General features: G+C 38.7%; 1 protein-coding gene across 4 annotated transcripts in view; it reads left to right on the forward strand.

The window, feature by feature from the left end:
• LOC128706599 (uncharacterized) overlaps positions 1-22,708 on the forward strand; it is a 482,754-nt gene that overhangs the window by 392,726 nt on the left and 67,320 nt on the right. For 2 of the 4 annotated variants that reach the window (XM_070090188.1, XM_070090197.1), the window contains exon 24: positions 18,886-18,984. In XM_070090188.1, the coding sequence (XP_069946289.1) occupies positions 18,886-18,984 (99 nt within the window). Of the gene's footprint in view, positions 1-3,801; positions 3,883-18,885; positions 18,985-22,708 lie in introns of those variants that run through there. The other 2 variants (XM_070090200.1, XM_070090201.1) reach the window with 2 other exon arrangements.

The raw sequence follows: 22,708 nt of genomic DNA on the forward strand, positions 1-22,708 counted from the left end.
AATAAAGCATTTAAATTACTGGGAACACCTTAAAGTCTTGAATATGTACTCAGTGGAGCAGAAAAGTCAGAGAGATACATGATAATGTACACCTGGAAAGTACTCGAGGGCCTGGTCCCAAATCTGCACACTGCCATAACATACTGGAGTGAGAGATATGGGAGGAAGTGCAAATTAAACTCAGTGAAAAGTTGGGTTGTGGTGGGCACAATAAGGGAAAGCTGTATCAACATTCAAAGGTATACCAAAGGTAAAGGTAGCCTAGAGTTTATGCATTCAGTCCATCAATCTTGATAAAAGTGCAACAGATGTGTAGAGAAGGGACTTATATACTGCAGACAAGTGATGTGGAACTTTTCATTATTCACTTTGCCCCAACTGCTTCACCTCAACTGTCTGCAGTATACAGTAGGGCCCCACTTAAACGGCAGGTTAGGTTCCAGGCTACCGCCAGAGAGTAGACATCGCCGGAAAGCAGAATGCCATTTTTTCCCCACTTATAAATGCATATAAATGCCAGATAACAAGTTTACACTAACACACATTAAGTTAGCAATAGAACTAGGCATTAAAAACAATTAAAAGTAAAATACACACAGTACACTCATTACTTAAAATATTTGTAGTCTTAATGTAGGGTGAGAGGTGAGTAAATGAGGTAAAAGGAATAAACAAGAGAGAGAGGAGAGAGAGACGTGGATTATGTAAACATGCAAATGAACGCCTCTGTTTATGGTTCATACACATTCATACAAACACTTTAAATTGTGTTCAAGTTGTCTCCATGTTGGTACAGTAGAATAAATAAAGAGCTACACTCCCATTCTCATGTAACAGCATTTTTAGAAGGAATGATGCTCTGAGTGAAGGCATATGAAAGGAACAATTTTCTAGGTACATTCCCAGTAATACTATTGTATATATGAGAGTATAGTTATACCAATGCTCTTAAATGGGTGTGCAACATGGGTGTGAAACATGGCTTGAGGCAGGGGAGATGTCATATCTGAGAGCAATGTGTGGTGTGAATATAATACAAAGAATTCTTAGTTTGGAAATTAAGGGAAGGTGCGGGATTACCAAAACTATTATCCGGATGGTTGAGGAGGGGCTGTTGAGATGGTTCACTCATGTAGATAGGTTGGAACAAAATAGAAGGACTTCAAGAGTGTATAAATCTGTAGTGGAGGGATAGCGGGGTAGGGGTCAGCCTAGGAAAGGTTGGAGGGAGGGAGGTAAAGGAGGTTTTGTGTGCAAGGGACTTGGATTTCCAGTAAGCATGCATGAGCATGTTAGATAGGAATGAATGGAGACAAATGGTTTTTAGGACTTGACATGCTGTTGGAGTGTGAGCAAGGTAACATTTATGAAGGGATTCAGGGAAACCGGCAGGCCGGACTTGAGTCCTGGAGATGGGAAGTACTGAGTCTGCACTCTGAAGGATGGGTGTTAATGTTGCAATTTTATAACTGCAGTGTAAGCGCTCCTCTGGCAAGACAGTGATGGGGTGTATGATGATAGTTTTCTTTTTTTGGCCACCCTGCCTTGGTGAGAGATGGCCAGTGTGTTAATATAATAAAAATAGACTTTTGCCTACCCATATGCTATGCTTTCATCAAGATTGATGGGCTAAACACATCAACTCCAAGCTGAGAGACAGATTACCTCAAATTACTCTTCATCTTCCACCGTTATTCTCTGTGTTGGACTGATGAAGCCACTGATTAGTGAAATGTTTCTACAATAAAGATACCCAAATGTTGCTCAAAATGTCTCATTCATATACTTGGCATTTTATCAATTATTATATAAAATTCCTGCATTAACTTTCATTGAAAATAAGAATACAGGATATGTAAATGTTTAAAAATACCACACATGCTTCCACCTACTGTGCTGGACTAATACTAATTAATACATTATACCTAGTTGGATGACTCTTATTAGGCTGGCATGATACAATGGTTAGTACTGACCTAGTTTTAGAGACTGGCATGCAAAGCATAGAAATTAGAAGAAAGTTTGGAGTTTAAAATGGTATAATTTAGAGAACAGAGGAGGGATTGTTCAGAGTGGAACAAAGCAGATTGCATGGACAGGATGAGGAGTTGAGGTAACTAAAGGAAATTTTAGATGGTTATGGGCTTGAGTGTGTTTCATTTTAAGTGGAACTTTCTTAATAGAAGGAGGAGCATAATGTATGTAAACATAGGTGAGGTGACAAGGGGTTATAGGTCCTCAGTAGCAGTGGGGCATTTTGATACAGATGCTACCTGTACTTGCAAGGGTTTATTTACCCTTGTAATATTACCTTTGAAAGTGATTTTGTTCATTGGTGCCAGAAATCTGCATGAATGCAGCCTTTAAGAATAGTACTGGCTGGTGTCCTCATTAGCAATATGTTTAACATATTCCCAGTCCATGATTTGTGAATGCTTCTGTTGTGTATAACATGCATTGTTCATATTGTGCATATCTTTATGACGTGTACATTATGTGATGTTTCACATACGTAGAGTCTAATGTATCTCATGCACAACATTTGGTATAAACCTGCTAAAGGGTTGTGGTGATTTTTCAGTTTTGTTCTTGTTAATTCACAAATGGTTTTCAGTGTGATTACTGTTACTTTGGTGTTACTCAGTTGGAGGGGTCAGACTATGTTATTTCCATGTTCCATGTGGGTAAGAGGATTAATTGTTTGGTTTCTGTGTTCTCATTGCACTTGTTGAGGATGTGTTGTGCTTTGTTAGGAGGTGAGGTACTTTAGCTTCATAAAAATATTGGTGAGGGTGCTGTATTTGCTGTCGAGAAACTCTGGGTTATAAATGTTAAATGCTTTGAGGAAAACACAATAAGAACACTTAATCTAGTTCTTGCACTGCTACAGGTACCATCTGACTTACGACCGAGCTTGGTTCCGACAAACCGGTTGCAAGTCAAAATGGACGTAAGTCGAACCTTACTACTGAACATCAACATCACACTTTTGTAATGACTTTATTTTATTGTTTTATTTTGGTACATATTTCATTTTTTGCTTTACTTTTTATGCTGTTAGTACTGTATTTTATACTGTAAGGTTTAGGATAAACACTGTGTACAACACAGACAGCTGTTTATTTCCCAGAAATTGGGCATACAAAACACAGTCGTAAGTCGAGTGGTCGTATGTCGAGCAGGTCGTAAGTCAGATGGTAGGTGTACTACTATTGATTTGAAAAGACCACATTTAATACAAAGAAAGTCTATCAGTGAAGGTTTGTTCTGCATATGGTGTCGTCTTAACATATTTGTCAAGAGATCTTGCTGTCCAACAAGAGAAATGCTGCAGACATAAAGGATGAAGTACATAACCATTTAATGTTACCGGCTTTTTCAATACTAGATAACCATAAGTCTTAATTGTTTCCATAAAACCCATAAGGAGAAGATTGTGTGTACACAACAATGTCTGTAGGAGCGTAGAACTGTCAACACGTTAGGTTTAATCTTATTTATTTTCAGGCCATGAACAAAAAATTTTTAATTTTCTTTCAGGTTTTATGTAAATGTTTTATGAGGTATTAGTGATCATATTTAGAGAAATTATTTATTGTGTGATGTAATGTGTATCTCAGAATTTACAGATTTTTCTTGGAGTATCCTTGTGATTACTAGCATGGACCATTCATTTTAAGGTAGCAACACAACATAGGTCTTAACATTGTTTGTAAAACCAGATTATCTTGTGGAGCTTTATTTACATGTTATATTGATTACTTGTTCCAACTATTTTAATGTCTTTCATTTCCCTGACAGGTGTCCTTCAAAAGAATCGTGATTTGTTTCTACCTACCCTATCTGGCCTTGGTGTTTTTCTTCTAGAATATTAAAATGTTTGTATGTAGCAGCAACCATGACTTGATTACAGTATAGTGTTATGCCTCTAACAACAATTTTAGTAAACAAAAAGTCTTGCTTTGTAGTAACACTTATGGTGTTCACTTTTTTTTTCATAGATACCATTCTCTAGACCCTGTGTTCCCAGCCTTGGATCCTGACCCAAATCAAAGTAGATTATAATCAAATAATTTAATGTGTGTGTGTGTGTGTGTGTGTGTGTGTGTGTGTGTGTATATATATGTGTGCGTAAATGTGTGTGTGTGTGTGCATGTGCGTGAGGTCATGCATGCATATGTATGTGTGCATGTGCGTGTGTGTGTATGCACTTTGTGTGTTCACCTGTATGTGGTTGCAGGGTTTGAGTTATAGCTTCTGGCTTCACCTCTCAACTTGCCATTTGCCAGATTCAATCTCCTAGTTTCATGGACCCTATTGTAACAGCTCATAAAATTATGTATGGAGTCTGCTTCTACCATTTCTTCATCAAAATCATTCCACTTCCCAACCACCCTGAGACTGAAGAAATACTTTTTGTCATCCCTGTGACTCGTGTGTCTTTTCTTCCAGCTCTTCCTCCAGGTACTTGTTTCCCACCTTTCAAACAACCTCTTCTTGTCTGGTCTATCAATTCCTCTGAGTATTTTGTATGTTATCATGTCTCCCCTGATCCTGTTGCCATCCAGGGCCATTAAACTCCATTCCTTTAGCCTTTCCTTGTAGCTCATACCCATTAGGTGTAAAATTAGTCTCGGTTTATACTTCTACACTTTCTCCAGTTTTATAACATGCTTCCTCAGGTGTGGGTTCCAATTTGGGGCTGAGTACTCCAAGATAGGTCTGATACATGTTGCATACAGCACTCTGAATAACTCATTGTTCACATTCCTGAAGGTCACTTTCAGATTTGCCAGGCTAGCATTGGCTGCAGAGGTTATTCGATTCATGTGAGCTTTTGGCGATGTGGTAGGCACCATGCTTACTCTCAGGTCCTTCTCTTTAAATGAGGTCTGCAGCTTCTGTCCTCTGAGTTTATACTCTGTGTCTGGTATTCTGGCCTCTTCCCCAATGTTTATAATCCTGCATTGACTGGGGTTGATTTCAAGTAATCACTTATCTGACCAACCCTGGAGTTTGTCCAGATCCTTTTGCAGCATTTCCCTATCCTCATCTGTTTGTGTATATCTGAATAAACTTACTTATTTACTTACTTCTATTCTGTTGACTGTACAAGAAACTACCAATCACCTATTTCAACTATGCAATAAAGTGGTCAGAAATTGGCAATTAGACCAATTTCACACAAATTTCAGCAGATGCCAATTTCAAAATATGGTCCAGAATAAACAATGCAGACATTCCTGGCACTAAAATAACATTTTCTTTGTTCATGAGTCACAGCTCCAGGCCCCTCTTATATTTCTCTTGCTTGCCATTTGGAATTTTTTTTCACACAAAAACTAGAAGATTTACTGTTATGCAGACTACTGCATTACTGTAATAATTGTATTAATAATGTCAACCCATTCTTGACTTCGTATTGGAATTTGGACTGGCAGGCGCACACATATTAGAGAGTGATGTCATTTGTTTACTCTTGAACATCACTAAAAAATTAAACATTTACACTACTTTGAGCTCAGTTTCAAGGTATGTACTTTTTGTCATGAAAGCAATCAAAATCACTTCTATTTCTGTAATATATCTTCCATTCTATCAAATGAGACCAAAAAAACGAGAATACAACCATAAAAACCATACGAAAATATACTGCTATGGGGCCGCTAATGGCTGAGAAGTGAACTCCGTTGTTTGTGGTCTGATTACTTTCATTTTTGGTGTACGTTAAGAAGCATCTTTCCATCATACATTGCCCAAGTTTCAATAAGATAGCCCAACAAACAACTGAGAGAAGAAAATAATAATTAATAATAATAATAATAATAATATATTTACTATAAGTATATGCACATGGTATACAGGCCTAGCTGACATCAGTGACATACTACTATATAGAAAACCCCTTGTTGTGCTAAGCATTTCAGGCAAATTAGGTCACTGTCCTAGGATGCGACCCTCACCAGTCGACTAACACCCAGGTATCCATTTACTGATGGGTGAACATAGACAGCAGGTGTAAAGAAACATGCCCCAGTGTTTCTACCCTGGCTGGGAATTGAATACATGTATTTACCAAAGATCATATATGGCTAGCCCAAGCCAGGTACTAGAAATAAGCCACGTCTGACTTTTTTGGGTTATCCTAGGTTCTCTACACATGCTATGTGTGATAATCTGTGTACAGAAAAGAGTTTTTTTTGTTTCAGTTTTATGGTGCAGTATGAGTGTATATCACAGCTATGTGCTATACTCTGTTTTTTTTTTAATATAAGCCCCCAAGACAGGGATAGGAGAATGGTACTTGTATCCCATATCCTCTTCATACCTCCATCGAACTGCTCCGTATTATGCCAAATATTATTCATTCTGGAGTATTTAACATATTTTTGTTATTTATATTGTTTATTATGTCATATTAGATCATTTGTGATAGGCAAATAAGACATAGTGTTAATATTAAAGTATATTCCACTGCATCATGAGACTGAGCTCATGGCAACCGACAGTGGCTTCAAAGTCGCTTTATCTTTAATGGACATTGTACTGTGTAGGTGCTTTACACAACAAGAAGCATTTCTATTATTCACTGGAACCATGGCTAGGGCTAAAAGTAAGCAGGTTATAACAATAAATGGAGAAAAAGAAATTGGAATGACTTCTGCAGTAAGTAGTGCCACCAAACAGTACCAGCAGGTTGGTGTGGCGACCCTGGAAATTTGAAATTATGCTAGTCGAAATTAGTGCCGAATAACTGATGGAACAGAACGTCTGATTGCTGGATTTGTGATGACAGACCTTTATACAACATTTAATGAGGCTCGGTGATTATTATTATTATTATTATTATCATCATTATTTTTTTTTCAACAAGTCAGCCCTCTCCCACCAAGGCAGGGTGACCCAAAAAGAAAGAAAATCCCCAAAAAGAAAATACTTTCATCATCATTCAACACTTTCACCTCACTCACACATAATCACTGTTTTTGCAGAGGTGCTCAGAATACAACAGTTTAGAAGTTTTTTTTTTTTTTTTTTTTTTAAAAAAGTCGGCCGTCTCCCACCGAGGCAGGGTGACCCAAAAAAGAAAGAAAATCCCCAAAAAGAAAATACTTTCATCATCATTCAACACTTTCACCACACTCGCACATTATCACTGTTTTTGCAGAGGTGCTCAGAATACAACAGTCTAGAAGCATACACATATAAAGATACACAACATATCCCTCCAAACTGCCAATATCCCAAACCCCTCCTTTAAAGTGCAGGCATTGTACTTCCCATTTCCAGGACTCAAGTCCGACTATATGAAAATAACCGGTTTCCCTGAATCCCTTCACTAAATATTACCCTGCTCACACTCCAACAGATCGTCAGGTCCCAAGTACCATTCGTCTCCATTCACTCCTATCTAACACGCTCACGCACGCTTGCTGGAAGTCCAAGCCCCTTACCCACAAAACCTCCTTTACCCCCTCTCTCCAACCCTTTCGAGGACGACCCCTACCCCGCCTTCCTTCCGCTATAGATTTATATGCTTTCCATGTCATTCTACTTTGATCCATTCTCTCTAAATGACCAAACCACCTCAACAACCCCTCTTCTGCCCTCTGACTAATACTTTTATTAACTCCACACCTTCTCCTAATTTCCACACTCCGAATTTTCTGCATAATATTTACACCACACATTGCCCTTAAACAGGACATCTCCACTGCCTCCAACCGTCTCCTCGCTGCTGCATTTACCACCCAAGCTTCACACCCATATAAGAGTGTTGGTACTACTATACTTTCATACATTCCCTTCTTTGCCTCCATAGATAACGTTTTTTGACTCCACATATACCTCAACGCACCACTCACCTTTTTTCCCTCATCAATTCTATGATTAACCTCATCCTTCATAAATCCATCCGCCGACACGTCAACTCCCAAGTATCTGAAAACATTCACTTCTTCCATACTCCTCCTCCCCAATTTGATATCCAATTTTTCTTTATCTAAATCATTTGACACCCTCATCACCTTACTCTTTTCTATGTTCACTTTCAACTTTCTACCTTTACACACATTCCCAAACTCATCCACTAACCTTTGCAATTTTTCTTTAGAATCTCCCATAAGCACAGTATCATCAGCAAAAAGTAACTGTGTCAATTCCCATTTTGAATTTGATTCCCCATAATTTAATCCCACCCCTCTCCCAAACACCCTAGCATTTACTTCCTTAACAACCCCATCTATAAATATATTAAACAACCATGGTGACATTACACATCCCTGTCTAAGACCTACTTTTACCGGGAAATAGTCTCCCTCTCTTCTACACACCCTAACCTGAGCCTCACTATCTTCATAAAAACTCTTTACAGCATTTAATAACTTACCACCTATTCCATATACTTGCAACATCTGCCACATTGCTCCTCTATCCACTCTATCATATGCCTTTTCTAAATCCATAAATGCAATAAAAACTTCCCTACCTTTATCTAAATACTGTTCACATATATGCTTCAATGTAAACACTTGATCTACACATCCCCTACCCACTCTGAAACCTCCTTGCTCATCCGCAATCCTACATTCTGTCTTACCTCTAATTCTTTCAATTATAACCCTACCGTACACTTTTCCTGGTATACTCAGTAAGCTTATTCCTCTATAATTTTTACAGTCTCTTTTGTCCCCTTTCCCTTTATATATATGCTCTCCGCCAATCCCTAGGTACCTTCCCCTCTTTCATACATTTATTAAACAAAAGTACCAACCACTCCAACACTATATCCCCCCCTGCTTTTAACATTTCTGTCATGATCCCATCAGTACCAGCTGCTTTACCCCTTTTCATTTTACGTAATGCCTCACGTACCTCCCCCACACTTACATTCTGCTCTTCTTCACTCCTAAAAGATGGTATACCTCCCTGACCAGTGCATGAAATTACTGCCTCTGTTTCTTCCTTAACATTTAAAAGTTCCTCAAAATATTCTCGCCATCTACCTAATACCTCCATCTCCCCATCTACTAACTCCCCTACTCTGTTTTTAACTGACAAATCCATATTTTCCCTTGGCTTTCTTAACTTGTTTAACTCACTCCAAAATTTTTTCTTATTTTCATTAAAATTTCTTGACAGTGCCTCTCCCACTCTATCATCTGCTCTCCTTTTGCACTCTCTCACCACTCTCTTTACCTTTCTTTTACTCTCCATATATTCTGCTCTTCTTATAACACTTCTGCTTTGTAAAAACCTCTCATAAGCTACCTTTTTCTCTTTTATCACACCCTTTACTTCATCATTCCACCAATCACTCCTCTTTCCTCCTGCACCCACCCTCCTATAACCACAAACTTCTGCCCCACATTCTAATACTGCATTTTTAAAACTATTCCAACCCTCTTCAACCCCCCCATTACTCATCTTTGCACTATCCCACCTTTCTGCCAATAGTCGCTTATATCTCACCCGTATATATATATAAAGATACACAGCATATCCCTCCAAACTGCCAATATCCTAAACCCCTCCTTTAAAGTGCAGGCATTGTACTTCCCATTTCCATAATTCAAGTCTGGCTATGTGTATAAAATAACCAGTTTCCCTGAATCCCTTCACTAAATATTACCCTGCTCACACTCCAACAGCTCGTCAGGTCCAAATACCATTTGTCTCCATTTACTCCTATCTAACATGCTCACGCAAGCTTGCTGGAAGTCCAAGCCCCTTGCCCACAAAACCTCCTTTACTCCCTCCCTCCAACCTTTTCGAGGACGACCCCCTACCCCGCCTTCCTTTCCCTACAGATTTATACGCTCTCCATGTCATTCTACTTCGATCCATTCTCTCTAAATGACCAAACCACCTCAACAACCCCTCTTCAGCCCTCTGATTAATACTTTTATTAACTCCACACCTTCTCCTAATTTCCACACTCCGAATTTTCTGCATAATATTTACACCACACATTGCCCTTAGACAGGACATCTCCACTGCCTCCAACCGCCTCCTTGCTGCAGCATTTACAACCCAAGGTTCACACCCATATATGAGTGTTGGCACAACTATACTTCATGCATTCCCTTCTTTGCCTCCATAGATAACATTTTTTGTCTCCACATATACTTCAGTGCACCACTCACCTTTTTTCCTTCATCAATTCTGTGATTAACCTCATCCTTCATAAATCCATCCACTGACACATAACTCCCAAATATCTGAAAACATTCACTTCTTCCATACTCCTCCCCAATTTGATATCCAATTTTTCTTTATCTAAATCATTTGATACCTTCATCACCTTACTCTTTTCTTTGTTCATTTTCAACTTTCTACCTTTACACACTCCCAAATTCATCCACTAACCTTTGCAATTTTTCTTTAGAATCTCTCATAAGCACAGTATCATCAGCAAAAAGTAACTGTGTCACTTCCCATTTTGTATTTGATTCCCCATAATTTAATTCCATCCCTCTCCCAAACACCCTAGCATTTACTTCTTCTACAACCCCATCTATAAATATATTAACCCTTTCAGGGTCCAAGGCCAAAATCGGAAGGGGTGCCCCCAATGTCCAAGAAATTTTGAAAAAAAAAAAAAAAAAAAATTCTTACATAATTAAAGAGTATACTTTTTGTAAAGGTAATAAAACAAAAATATTTTCTGATAAGTACTTACCGAGATACAGTGGCAAGAAGTTGACCCAAAATGACCGGGTGGCAGCAACATCGACGATTTCCACAAACTCGCATTTCCTTATTTTACGTTTTTTTATACTTTTTCTTTTCTTTTCTAATTTTTTTCTTTTCCTACTAACATTTGGGGCCTGAGAGACCAATACTGTATATAATATATATATATATATAAACTCACTGTATTGAACACAATAACCGCACTAAAGTTATTATTATAATATTGTTTACCACTTTTGTTTATTACAATAAACATGCACAAATCTTGTATAATACTAATGTTCTATCATATATTTACATATGTACAATCACTGGACATGTTTTTAGAACTGCTGCAGCTTGTGGAACTCCTTGAAACAAGGCACCATGCACAGAGGTACCTTACATTCCTCGCACATAAACCGAGCGTCTTTGTTGCCGTCGTTTTGTTTGTGCACAGGCAACACATCTCTTCTGAGCAAATTTCTTCTTAGTTGCAGGAAGCTGTATTATGAAGTGATCACCTTCCCTCCTCAAACGCTTGGGTATATCCTGAGGAGTTCGAGGACGGTTTTGTATAGCAGGTGTTGTTACCTGGTATATCATTATGAGTTGCCTGACAACAAACAAACAAAATTCACCATACAGTGGTCTGTTGCCAGTCTTCACTTGGTACATATTATATGTATTGAGCATTGAAATGTCTTAAGAGATGGAAGAAAAGTTTCATATACCACTTGTAACTCTTACGAACACAACAATGCCAATCTGCATATCACATTTGTCAACCAAGCGCATGTTTTGTGTATAATCAATCACTGTCACTGGTTTTCGAATATGTTCATTAGTCACTCGATCAACTTTGCCACTGTCTTGCATTTCGTTACAGGTCTCCCTCAACATTCGCGAGGGTTAGGGGATCAAGAACCTTGCAAATGTTGAAAAATTGTGAATGTTTGTTGCCCCAATATATTGTAGGGAAATATAATGCAATACTGCTTCCTTAACTTATTGAATCATGAACTATCATAAAATACATGAAAATGTTGTAAAATATTGTACTATATACGTACATGTTATGGTTTAATAACATGTATATTATTAAATACCACTGCCTCAACCACTGCCTCTACCACTGCCTCTACCACTGCCTCTACCACTCCCTCTACCACTGCCTCTACCACTGCCTCTACCACTGCTTCAACCACTGCCTCTACCACTGCCTCTACCACTGCCTTAACCACTGCTGCCCACTGCCTCGTATTTTTGTATAATTTCTTTCTTCAATTCTATCGTGTTTCTCAATTTCTTTACCAAAGGGCTGGCACTAGCAAGTTTCTTTGGGCCCATGGTTAATTATGTAGTACTTGCACTCAGTCTACAAGAACCAAACACAATGAATTATTGTGAAATGTTTGGCGGAGAACAGAGACTAATCCTCACTCCATCATAAACAAAGCCACACTGCCTCCACCACTGTTTCATCCCTTGTATTTTTGTACAATTTCCTTCTTCAATTTTATCATTATTATTATTATTAATAGACACATATGTAATGACATATTTTATTCATTCTAGAGTATGTATCAGGTTTCTTTGCTATTTAAATTGTTTATTATGTCGTATTAGATGAATTGTGATAGATAAATAAGCCATATTAGGGAAATATTGAAGTATTTTTTCGTGCCTGGAATTCCACTGGAACAGATTAATTCAATTTCATTTAAATGAGGAAAATTGACTCTACAAACGAGCAAATCCAGTCTGCTCGAAATGCCTAGCCATGCTAGGTGTCCTAGTGGCCCCCTCTGTAATTAGTATTTTATAACATGTAAACCACACAATACCCAAAGCCTGTAAACCCCACATTGTAACCCTTGTAGAGAATAAACTTGAATTGAATGTGAGCAAGGTCACGGAACGGATTAAACTCGTATGTAGAGGTTCCACTGTACTTTATTATAGAACTTAGGACTTTTCCTACATTTGCTCTTACCATTTCAATCAGATCTATGCTTCTTTTTATTTATTACCAGTCAAATCACTTAACATGTGTAATGCATTCCTGTATCCCCCCTCTGTGCATGAATCAATGTACATATCATATCTCTGATTATCATATCTTAGATTCACCTCTTCAGTCATTATATCTCTTGAGCTTTCTCTTCCACCTTCTCTTATCTGTTTCGGATATAATCTCATGCATATTTAATGTGTCATCTTCATGTATCTATTTTCTCATTGTTTCAATGTGTATTAGGTATATCTTTTTAATTCACATTTTCTCATGCTAATGAATCTTTCTACTCAACATCCTATGCTTTTAAAAACTATCTACTTGTATGCTGACCATTTTGTTTTTGCATATCCATGTCATTCCCGGATATCATAGTTACTTAAATGTGTCTTCAGTTGACTGCCTTCCTTCCAGGCTCTTGACATTTTGAATGAAAATGCTTGTATCTGTCTTGTCCCAGTTGTACTTAATATGAGTCCAGGTAAACTAGAGAGTGAACCTCACTAATCTCGAGAGTATACATCCCCTTTTGAAACTGAGGAAATTATTTCTTCTTCAGAGCAGGTTTTCATTGGGTATATAACATTTGCCCATACTCTGCTTTACATTCTCAGCATTAAATGTTCTATCTAAATTTTTAGATTACACTACAGTACATGTATCTGTTTCACATACTTTTGCATTTGTTTACTACACTTTTCAGCTTTACCTCCTCTCTTCTTATTTCAGGCTTGTAATTTAATTTTTTTATTTTTTAAATGCTCCTAATGTATCTTTAAACAAATATTTTAAATTTATAAATAAAGTCTTTAGCATTGGAATACACAAAGGTGAAGCATGACTAAAATGTCCAAGGTAGAATGCACATAGTACATTGGTACCTGACTTACGAGTGCCCCAACTTATGAGTTTTTTGAGTTATGAGCCATCGCTCAGTCGATATTTTGCCTTGAATTGCAAGCCAAAATCCAAGTTACAAGTGAGCTTCAGATAAGCCGCCACTAGTTGGTGCAGCGAACACCACAACATCTGCCCAGCATCCCACGTCTCACTCATTCCATGCACATGGTTACCTTGCCATGGAAGCATCTCGCTTGTGTTCTGCGTGTGTTTTGTGCTTTTTGTGCAGTTATTTTGCCAAATTTCTTTTTTCTGACTATGGGTCCTAAGAAAGTAAGTGCAAAGGACAATGCTAAGAAGAAGAAGAGGATGAAGTCCATTGAATTAAAGTATGAAATCATAGAAAAACACAAGCGAGGTGTGCATGTAGTCGACTTGGCGAGGCAGTATGAGCATAGTACTTCTACGATATGTACCAGTTAAAGGAACTACAGACACAGCAGCATACGGAGGTTTTGCAGGAAATTGGTACCGCTGAGGAGCCAGATGTGGAGGAGGTTATGTCTACAAGTGAGATAAATGTAATGTTAGGAATCTGGGAGAGCCTTTCAGAGTTTATTAAAAGGAAACACCCAGGAAAAGTTCCAACTTGTCATGCATCAGCGCTATTTAATGACACTTGCCTAACTCATTTCCAAAACATTTTGAAATGGAGGATGAAACAGATCTCCTTGGACAGGTTTTGATTGAAATGCCCTACAGATGAAAGTGAGGAAAGCATGGTGAAAAAGGCAAAAATCAGTGAAAGTGAAGTGAAAATTTTTTTTTAAAAAGTTGTAGCAATTAAGTTCAGCAATAAAGTGTAGCAGTAAGAGTGTAGCAAGCAAGTTAAGCAGTTAAGCAATAGAGGTTATGACGAACGAAAGCAACTGAAAAAGCGTGAAATGAAATTAACTCCTCCAGTCTCCTCTGCCTATCTTTTCCACCCTCCACCTCTGCCAGCATCTTCCGTTAGCCCAAATTGTCTGATCTCCAAGGTAAATACATTTTATAAAACCAGTTTATTTCTTTACATTCTCTTGTATTGTGTTTTTATACAATATTTCTTATTTATAAATACATACATACATACATACATACATACATAGTAGGTTGGTAGACAGCAACCACCCAGGGAAGTACTACCGTCCTGCCAGATGACTGTGAAACAAAAACCTGTAATTGTTTTGCATGATGGTAGGATTGCTGGTTTCTTTTTCTGTCTCATAAACACGCTAAGATAACAGGGATATCTTGCTACTCCTACTAACACTTTGGTCACACTTCACAGACACGCACATGCATATATATATATACATACATCTAGGTTTTTCTCCTTTTTCTAAATAGCTCTTGTTCTTTTTTATTTCTTCTATTGTCCATGGGGAAGTGGAAAAGAATCTTTCCTCCGTAAGCCATGCGTGTCGTATGAGGCGACTAAAATGCCGGGAGCAATGGGCTAGTAACCCCTTCTCCTGTATACAATTACTAAAAAAGAGAAGAAGAAAAAACTTTATAAAACTGGGTTGCTTAAATGTGCGTGGATGTAGTGCGGATGACAAGAAACAGATGATTGCTGATGTTATGAATGAAAAGAAGTTGGATGTCCTGGCCCTAAGCGAAACAAAGCTGAAGGGGGTAGGAGAGTTTCAGTGGGGGGAAATAAATGGGATTAAATCTGGAGTATCTGAGAGAGTTAGAGCAAAGGAAGGGGTAGCAGTAATGTTAAATGATCAGTTATGGAAGGAGAAAAGAGAATATGAATGTGTAAATTCAAGAATTATGTGGATTAAAGTAAAGGTTGGATGCGAGAAGTGGGTCATAATAAGCGTGTATGCACCTGGAGAAGAGAGGAATGCAGAGGAGAGAGAGAGATTTTGGGAGATGTTAAGTGAATGTATAGGAGCCTTTGAACCAAGTGAGAGAGTAATTGTGGTAGGGGACTTGAATGCTAAAGTAGGAGAAACTTTTAGAGAGGGTGTGGTAGGTAAGTTTGGGGTGCCAGGTGTAAATGATAATGGGAGCCCTTTGATTGAACTTTGTATAGAAAGGGGTTTAGTTATAGGTAATACATATTTTAAGAAAAAGAGGATAAATAAGTATACACGATATGATGTAGGGCGAAATGACAGTAGTTTGTTGGATTATGTATTGGTAGATAAAAGACTGTTGAGTAGACTTCAGGATGTACATGTTTATAGAGGGGCCACAGATATATCAGATCACTTTCTAGTTGTAGCTACACTGAGAGTAAAAGGTAGATGGGATACAAGGAGAATAGAAGCATCAGGGAAGAGAGAGGTGAAGGTTTATAAACTAAAAGAGGAGGCAGTTAGGGTAAGATATAAACAGCTATTGGAGGATAGATGGGCTAATGAGAGCATAGGCAATGGGGTCGAAGAGGTATGGGGTAGGTTTAAAAATGTAGTGTTAGAGTGTTCAGCAGAAGTTTGTGGTTACAGGAAAGTGGGTGCAGGAGGGAAGAGGAGCGATTGGTGGAATGATGATGTAAAGAGAGTAGTAAGGGAGAAAAAGTTAGCATATGAGAAGTTTTTACAAAGTAGAAGTGATGCAAGGAGGGAAGAGTATATGGAGAAAAAGAGAGAGGTTAAGAGAGTGGTGAAGCAATGTAAAAAGAGAGCAAATGAGAGAGTGGGTGAGATGTTATCAACAAATTTTGTTGAAAATAAGAAAAAGTTTTGGAGTGAGATTAACAAGTTAAGAAAGCCTAGAGAACAAATGGATTTGTCAGTTAAAAATAGGAGAGGAGAGTTATTAAATGGAGAGTTAGAGGTATTGGGAAGATGGAAGGAATATTTTGAGGAATTGTTAAATGTTGATGAAGATAGGGAAGCTGTGATTTCGTGTATAGGGCAAGGAGGAATAACATCTTGTAGGAGTGAGGAAGAGCCAGTTGTGAGTGTGGGGGAAGTTCGTGAGGCAGTAGGTAAAATGAAAGGGGGTAAGGCAGCCGGGATTGATGGGATAAAGATAGAAATGTTAAAAGCAGGTGGGGATATAGTTTTGGAGTGGTTGGTGCAATTGTTTAATAAATGTATGGAAGAGGGTAAGGTACCTAGGGATTGGCAGAGAGCATGCATAGTTCCTTTGTATAAAGGCAAAGGGGATAAAAGAGAGTGCAAAAATTATAGGGGGATAAGTCTGTTGAGTGTACCTGGTAAAGTGTATGGTAGAGTTATAATTGAAAGAATTAAGAGTAAGACGGAGAATAGGATAGCAGATGAACAAGGAGGCTTTAGGAAAGGTAGGGGGTGTGTGGACCAGGTGTTTACAGTGAAACATATAAGTGAACAGTATTTAGATAAGGCTAAAGAGGTCTTTGTGGCATTTATGGATTTGGAAAAGGCGTATGACAGGGTGGATAGGGGGGCAATGTGGCAGATGTTGCAAGTGTATGGTGTAGGAGGTAGGTTACTGAAAGCAGTGAAGAGTTTTTACGAGGATAGTGAGGCTCAAGTTAGAGTATGTAGGAAAGAGGGAAATTTTTTCCCAGTAAAAGTAGGCCTTAGACAAGGATGTGTGATGTCACCGTGGTTGTTTAATATATTTATAGATGGGGTTGTAAGAGAAGTAAATGCGAGGGTCTTGGCAAGAGGCGTGGAGTTAAAAGATAAAGAATCACACACAAAGTGGGAGTTGTCACAGCTGCTCTTTGCTGATGACACTGTGCTCTTGGGAGATTCTGAAGAGAAGTTGCAGAGATTGGTGGATGAATTTGGTAGGGTGTGCAAAAGAAGAAAATTAAAGGTGAATACAGGAAAGAGTAAGGTTATGAGGATAACAAAAAGATTAGGTGATGAAAGATTGAATATCAGATTGGAGGGAGAGAGTATGGAGGAGGTGAACGTATTCAGATATTTGGGAGTGGACGTGTCAGCGGATGGGTCTATGAAAGATGAGGTGAATCATAGAATTGATGAGGGAAAAAGAGTGAGTGGTGCACTTAGGAGTCTGTGGAGACAAAGAACTTTGTCCTTGGAGGCAAAGAGGGGAATGTATGAGAGTATAGTTTTACCAACGCTCTTATATGGGTGTGAAGCGTGGGTGATGAATGTTGCAGCGAGGAGAAGGCTGGAGGCAGTGGAGATGTCATGTCTGAGGGCAATGTGTGGTGTGAATATAATGCAGAGAATTCGTAGTTTGGAAGTTAGGAGGAGGTGCGGGATTACCAAAACTGTTGTCCAGAGGGCTGAGGAAGGGTTGTTGAGGTGGTTCGGACATGTAGAGAGAATGGAGCGAAACAGAATGACTTCAAGAGTGTATCAGTCTGTAGTGGAAGGAAGGCGGGGTAGGGGTCGGCCTAGGAAGGGTTGGAGGGAGGGGGTAAAGGAGGTTTTGTGTGCGAGGGGCTTGGACTTCCAGCAGGCATGCTTGAGCGTGTTTGATAGGAGTGAATGGAGACAAATGGTTTTTAATACTTGACGTGCTGTTGGAGTGTGAGCAAAGTAACATTTATGAAGGGATTCAGGGAAACCGGCAGGCCGGACTTGAGTCCTGGAGATGGGAAGTACAGTGCCTGCACTCTGAAGGAGGGGTGTTAATGTTGCAGTTTAAAAACTGTAGTGTAAAGCACCCTTCTGGCAAGACAGTGATGGAGTGAATGATGGTGAAAGTTTTTCTTTTTCGGGCCACCCTGCCTTGGTGGGAATCGGCCGGTGTGATAATAAAAAAAAAAAAAAAAAAATACATTTTTCTTATTTATAAACCATAACAAAAAATTGAGGTAGCTTTATGGGGGCTGGAACAAATTAGTGGCATTTCAATTAATTTCAATTAGGAAAATTTATTTCATATAGTATGAGCAAATTGAGTTACGAGCTCAGTCATGGAAATGAATTAAACTCATAAGTCAAGGTACCACTGTACTTTGCTTTATAAGTGTAAAAAAAAAAACAAAGACAACTACAGTATTGTTACCTGAGTGGTTAATGATTTAAAGTTCTCCATGGAATATGAAGGTACCCAAAATTTCATACTACTGTATATATCAGTCTCGAAATATTAATATGTATTAAAGAATATTAATTATTTGGATTGGTCCATTCTGAAATGTATACTTACCCATGGAATTTAACCATAGTATGTAGATTCACATTATTTTTTCAACCCCAAATAGGCGTTTGCTCTGAGTGATGGTGCTGACAAGAGTGATACCAGTAGTAGCATGAAAAAAAGGTTATTGTAGTCGTAGTGCAACTAGCGTGCCACATGCTACTTGTGTTGCTACCTCCACATGCCCTCTTCTGTTCACTAATCCCTTCTGATCCTTTCCCCAAACCTGCCTCTCACAACAGTTGGACACAGAGGGCATGGTAGAGTGTGATGCTGATGCTGCAGAAGGGACCACTCGAGGAGCTGTTGAGCACCTCGGGTATGCAGAACATCTTGGTCATGTGAGTCTATAAATAGCTGCCTGTTAGCAATGTGTTTTTGCCACTTTAGGTGGGTGCTTTATATTTTTTCTAGTTAAACTGAAAAACTTGGTAGGTAGATATCCTGTAAACTGTTTTCCATTGCCAAATGAGAGTAAATATTACAGAACAGTTTATACTATACAGTATTTACAAAAAAAAAAAAATGTCATTGGAGCCTTTTTTCCATTTATTTGTCATTAAATGCAGTGGTATATGGTGGCTATAATTTGATCCTCATAAAATTCTGTTATAAAGTTGCTTCATTTTTCACATTAAGAGCATATTGTGCTATGACATCTCATTGACCAAAAGGTGAAGTTTTAGTTCAGTGGCTGCTGTCATCTGTCACTCAGAGCTAAAGGTCCAAAGGTAAACATCCCTCAACTGAATGAATATTTTTTTTTTTTTTTTTCAACAAGTCGGCCGTCTCCCACCGAGGCAGAATGAAAATATATATATCCATGGGGAAGTGGAACAGAATTCTTCCTCTGTAAGCCATGTGTGTTGTAAGAGGCGACTAAAATGCCGGGAGCAAGGGGCTAGTAACCCCTTCTCACGTATAAATTACTAAATTTAAAAGAGAAACTTTCATTTTTCTTTTTGGGCCACCCCGCCTTGGTGGGATAGAGTTCCGCACCAAAGACTGTGAGTTCCGCACCCAAGACTTTGAGTTCCGCACCAAAGACTGTTAAAGAAAGTGGCAGCTCATGGCATTGGGGGAAAAGTGCTCTCGTGGGTCGAGTCATGGCTCACAGACAGGAAGCAGAGAGTGTCCATAAATGGGGTTAAATCCGATTAGGGATCTGTAACAAGTGGCGTTCCACAGGGATCAGTCTTGGGCCCGTTGCTGTTTATAATATATATCAATGATCTTGATGAGGGTGTTCTAGTGATATGAGCAAATTCGCCGATGACACAAAGATAGGTAGGATAATTGATTCAAACGTAGATGTTAGGGAACTTCAGGAGGATTTAGACAAACTACTCTTGGTCAGAAAAGTGGCAGATGCAGTTCAATGTAGATAAATGCAAGGTTCTGAAGCTCGGGAGTGTCCATAACCCTAGCACTTATAAGTTAAATAATGTAGAACTTAGCCATACAGATTGCGAAAAGGACTTGGGGGTTATGGTGAGCAGCAACCTTAAACCAAGACAGCAATGCCTAAGAGTACGTAATAAGGCAAATAGATTACTGGGATTTATATCAAGAAGTGTAAGCAACAGAAGTCCAGAGGTTATACTGCAGCTTTATACATCATTAGTAAGGCCTCACCTAGATTATGCAGCTCAATTCTGGTCTCCATATTACAGGATGGACATAAATTCGTTAGAAAACATTCAGCATAGGATGAATAAATTAATACATAGCATTAGAAATCTTCCTTATGAGGAAACATTGAAGACTCTTGAGTTACATTTGCTTGTTAGACGAAGAATGAGGGGAGACCTGATTGAAGAGTATAAGTGGAAGATAGGTATTAATAAAGGGGATATTAACAAGGTCTTGAGGATATCTCTCCAAGAGAGAACCCGCAGTAATGGATTTAAATTAGATAAGTTTAGATTTAGAAAGGACATAGGAAAGTATTGGTTTGGAAATAGGGTAGTTGATGAGTGGAACAGTCTACCTAGTTGGGTTATTGAGGCTAGGACTTTGGGTAGTTTCAAATTTAGGTTGGATAAGTAGGTAGTAGGTTGGTAGACAGCAACCACCCAGGGAAGTACTACCGTCCTGCCAGATGACTGTGAAACAGAAACCTGTAACTGTTTTGCATGATGGGAGGATTGCTGGTTTCTTTTTCTGTCTCATAAACACACTAGATAACAGGGATATCTTGCTACTCCTACTTACACTTTGGTCACACTTCACAGACACGCACATGCATATATATATATACATACATCTAGGTTTTTCTCCTTTTTCTAAATAGCTCTTGTTCTTTTTTATTTCTTCTATTGTCCATGGGGAAGTGGAAAAGAATCTTTCCTCCGTAAGCCATGCGTGTCGTATGAGGCGACTAAAATGCCGGGAGCAATGGGCTAGTAACCCCTTCTCCTGTATACAATTACTAAAAAAGAGAAGAAGAAAAACTTTATAAAACTGGGTTGCTTAAATGTGCGTGGATGTAGTGCGGATGACAAGAAACAGATGATTGCTGATGTTATGAATGAAAAGAAGTTGGATGTCCTGGCCCTAAGCGAAACAAAGCTGAAGGGGGTAGGAGAGTTTCAGTGGGGGGAAATAAATGGGATTAAATCTGGAGTATCTGAGAGAGTTAGAGCAAAGGAAGGGGTAGCAGTAATGTTAAATGATCAGTTATGGAAGGAGAAAAGAGAATATGAATGTGTAAATTCAAGAATTATGTGGATTAAAGTAAAGGTTGGATGCGAGAAGTGGGTCATAATAAGCGTGTATGCACCTGGAGAAGAGAGGAATGCAGAGGAGAGAGAGAGATTTTGGGAGATGTTAAGTGAATGTATAGGAGCCTTTGAACCAAGTGAGAGAGTAATTGTGGTAGGGGACTTGAATGCTAAAGTAGGAGAAACTTTTAGAGAGGGTGTGGTAGGTAAGTTTGGGGTGCCAGGTGTAAATGATAATGGGAGCCCTTTGATTGAACTTTGTATAGAAAGGGGTTTAGTTATAGGTAATACATATTTTAAGAAAAAGAGGATAAATAAGTATACACGATATGATGTAGGGCGAAATGACAGTAGTTTGTTGGATTATGTATTGGTAGATAAAAGACTGTTGAGTAGACTTCAGGATGTACATGTTTATAGAGGGGGCCACAGATATATCAGATCACTTTCTAGTTGTAGCTACACTGAGAGTAAAAGGTAGATGGGATACAAGGAGAATAGAAGCATCAGGGAAGAGAGAGGTGAAGGTTTATAAACTAAAAGAGGAGGCAGTTAGGGTAAGATATAAACAGCTATTGGAGGATAGATGGGCTAATGAGAGCATAGGCAATGGGGTCGAAGAGGTATGGGGTAGGTTTAAAAATGTAGTGTTAGAGTGTTCAGCAGAAGTTTGTGGTTACAGGAAAGTGGGTGCAGGAGGGAAGAGGAGCGATTGGTGGAATGATGATGTAAAGAGAGTAGTAAGGGAGAAAAAGTTAGCATATGAGAAGTTTTTACAAAGTAGAAGTGATGCAAGGAGGGAAGAGTATATGGAGAAAAAGAGAGAGGTTAAGAGAGTGGTGAAGCAATGTAAAAAGAGAGCAAATGAGAGAGTGGGTGAGATGTTATCAACAAATTTTGTTGAAAATAAGAAAAAGTTTTGGAGTGAGATTAACAAGTTAAGAAAGCCTAGAGAACAAATGGATTTGTCAGTTAAAAATAGGAGAGGAGAGTTATTAAATGGAGAGTTAGAGGTATTGGGAAGATGGAGGGAATATTTTGAGGAATTGTTAAATGTTGATGAAGATAGGGAAGCTGTGATTTCGTGTATAGGGCAAGGAGGAATAACATCTTGTAGGAGTGAGGAAGAGCCAGTTGTGAGTGTGGGGGAAGTTCGTGAGGCAGTAGGTAAAATGAAAGGGGGTAAGGCAGCCGGGATTGATGGGATAAAGATAGAAATGTTAAAAGCAGGTGGGGATATAGTTTTGGAGTGGTTGGTGCAATTATTTAATAAATGTATGGAAGAGGGTAAGGTACCTAGGGATTGGCAGAGAGCATGCATAGTTCCTTTGTATAAAGGCAA

This window comes from Cherax quadricarinatus, chromosome 3, assembly GCF_038502225.1.
Source record: "Cherax quadricarinatus isolate ZL_2023a chromosome 3, ASM3850222v1, whole genome shotgun sequence".
NCBI lineage: Eukaryota > Metazoa > Arthropoda > Malacostraca > Decapoda > Parastacidae > Cherax > Cherax quadricarinatus.